This window comes from Lentinula edodes (assembly GCF_021015755.1).
Source record: "Lentinula edodes strain Le(Bin) 0899 ss11 chromosome Unknown C8R40scaffold_124, whole genome shotgun sequence".
In the NCBI taxonomy this organism is placed as follows: domain Eukaryota; kingdom Fungi; phylum Basidiomycota; class Agaricomycetes; order Agaricales; family Omphalotaceae; genus Lentinula; species Lentinula edodes.
This window is the reverse complement of record NW_025764430.1, coordinates 524-3,112: the sequence shown is the minus strand read 5'-3', so window position 1 is coordinate 3,112 and position 2,589 is coordinate 524. Positions and strand designations below refer to the sequence as shown.

Sequence of the window (2,589 nt, the reverse complement as noted above, 5' to 3'; positions counted from 1 at the left end):
TTTAATTTGAATCTACATGTCCTTATTTGGTCCATATTGGTTCCAAGATTCTAGTATACCTCCAAACATAGGTAGGTACTTCAATATTCATTTAATTTAATTGTTTTTAGAGAATGACTCGAATGGTGTTCAACTGTCATTGCGGTTCAACACTTACTTCGATCGTTTGTCATCTCGTCCGGAGGCAAATCAGCTCTCCTCGATTCTAATCCTATCAATCTGATTCATCTGGATTAAACTAATTGCTTCTCTCTTTCAACAGACACCCATTGTGCCTATACTCTATCAAGGGAGTTACGCATAGTATTCATTTAATTGCATTCTTCAATGTTTTCTACGTCAGGTCTCTTTGACATCCATTTGATATGTCTTCGGAGCCTCGCAGTACTTCGATCGTTCTTCTAGTCATTTTCCTTAACCATGCAACTTGATTGGTCTATTAGACTAAATCGCAGTCTTTTAGATTAATGCCTGATCTTGTTCTAGAAGGAGTATTTGATAATTCCTGAGTTCTAGAAAGTCATTTCGAGTCAATCCTCGGTTCATGGTCACTTGAGTAAGTTCTTCCAAACTCCTGCCAGTGTAAGGTCCAATAAGAATACCCTTGGTATGTCATACGTGAATGGTCATCCTTCGGATGTAGTCCGAGTCTGGTATAATCCTGCTTGACAAACAGGTAGACTGCTATCCGTAGGTAGTATCGGGGATGGGTAAACTGACCAACTTGTGGTAGTATGGGTATATGGTCCCTTCAACTTATTAGACTGATTCAGTATCGACTTTGACTGTCAATCTGGGTCTCAATTACAGTCCTCTTGATACAAATCTATACGTGAAAATGTCACAATTCACAGCATAGACGTCTAGCCAAAATTTAGGCGTGTCAGCGGGGATGTTTGGACCTTCAAACACCGCGACTCCCTCAACTGGGCATTCGGATGGTGTGCGATCACGGCGCTAGGAAATTTCGACGCAACTCGTAGCGCCCAACTCATCCTATGGGAGCTGAAACTCGTAGTTGACTTTCCTCACGCGGCTACCATACTCCTTCCCTCCGCCGTTATAACACATTCGAACACTCCCGTTGCATATGGAGATGTTCGGACATCCTTCACTCAATATACGGCAGGCGCTATCTTTCGTTGGGTTGAGAACGGATGTCGTACAGAGGAAGAGTTTGAGAGGGAGGACCCAGAAGGTCATGCTAAGATGCAGGGGAACAAAAAGACAGCGTATCTTCGTCGCCTCGAAAACTTTTCCACTGTAGATGAACTTTTGGGTAGATTGTCATGGCTCTGATTTTGATTATTTCATTCATAAGAGTAGAGCATACAGTACAAGCAGGGTAACACAGACATTGAACTATATGCTCTAATTAACCTTTAAGCAACATTTATATAACTTTACAGAGCTGGATGTAAGTTTGAGTCTTAGAAAGTACCGAGTAACATATCACAGGTTATCGAAAATACCTAAGCAGAGCTCTCTGTGAAGAGTAGTATCAATTTCTTGACTACAATCAGCGCACGTTTCAACGTCTACAAGTTCATCAGATGTGTTGTAGGTAACTGCTGTGAAATCACTTACAGTCAACATCTATCGGGTCATCTATGCTCGAACCTGTATTCACAAATGAGCCAAATTGAAACACCTGTTTCCTACCACCTACCGGTTGCAAAAAATGCAGAGCTTGGAGGACTAATCATTTCGTTGTTGGGTCCAACTCCGGCTCCTTTGATATCCTTGAGTAGACTACGCAATTCTAAAAAGAGGTCATTGCCGGAAGGCCTACTCAAAAAGATAGTCTAAACTCACCTTGTTGATCTTGCTGAAGATTGTGTTGATTACGCTCTTCAACACCTATGCAAGTTACAGCTGATCCCATATACACTAAGATACATGTAGGTAGGAACTTACAGACTTCAGATTTGAAGATTTCCCGCCGGAGTTGCTTGATAAGAACCTCAATATCAATCGCTGTCTCTGTAAAGGTCCCATGGGAGTTCTCTAGATGCACCTGAGATACAGATTCAAGGCTAAAAAACTTCGACTACTCACTGGTTTCATCGTGTATAACAGTTCCTTTGGGTCCTATGGTGGCATCGCAGAGGTCGGTAAAGAAAGATACAATTTCTGAGCTGAAGTTAGAGGTGTAGCGGCGGCCTGTAGCATAGTGACTCACCGTCATCACTTGCCTCAAGCAATAGAAATTGTCATGCCCTGGCTACAACCAGACCAGTCCCAGTAATCATCACACGTTGCCATACGTCCTAACCACCTCCTGTATGTCCTCCGCACCTCCCCAAGTATCACCCGACACCTCCCCAAGTATTTCTGACGCCACTACCCAAACGTCCTTCATCCCGACACGCGTACGAAAGCCCTCTAGCCGATAACCCCTTTAAGTATTAATCTCGATTACCTCCCTCCCTCCGATTAGCTACCTCATGCCTCCAGATGTTCTCTTGTTCACTTCCCGTACCTATTTAAGTAACGCCTCAATGTCCCGAAGCCCCAGCTTGGTATATTTTGAACACACACCCTTTTGCATAGGTCCAGTCCCTGTCCCTTTGTACCTGCTAACCATAC

At 43.4% G+C, this 2,589-nt stretch overlaps 2 protein-coding genes across 2 annotated transcripts; one reads left to right on the top strand and one right to left on the bottom strand.

The window, feature by feature from the left end:
- Positions 1-894: 894 nt before the first annotated feature.
- C8R40DRAFT_1064632 (uncharacterized protein) lies at positions 895-1,299 on the top strand (the record flags this gene model as incomplete). The annotated part of the gene is made up of 1 exon (XM_046225568.1): positions 895-1,299. A coding segment is annotated over one exon (405 nt), but the record flags the coding sequence as incomplete, so codon positions are not given.
- A 173-nt stretch (positions 1,300-1,472) lies between these two features.
- C8R40DRAFT_1075476 (uncharacterized protein) lies at positions 1,473-2,188 on the bottom strand (the record flags this gene model as incomplete). Its single annotated transcript, XM_046226875.1, has 7 exons — positions 1,473-1,513; positions 1,588-1,620; positions 1,670-1,762; positions 1,816-1,860; positions 1,918-2,017; positions 2,059-2,091; positions 2,183-2,188. 7 exons carry the CDS (start codon positions 2,186-2,188, stop codon positions 1,473-1,475), a joined length of 351 nt encoding a protein of 116 aa, XP_046078695.1.
- Between the last annotated feature and the right edge of the window lie 401 nt (positions 2,189-2,589).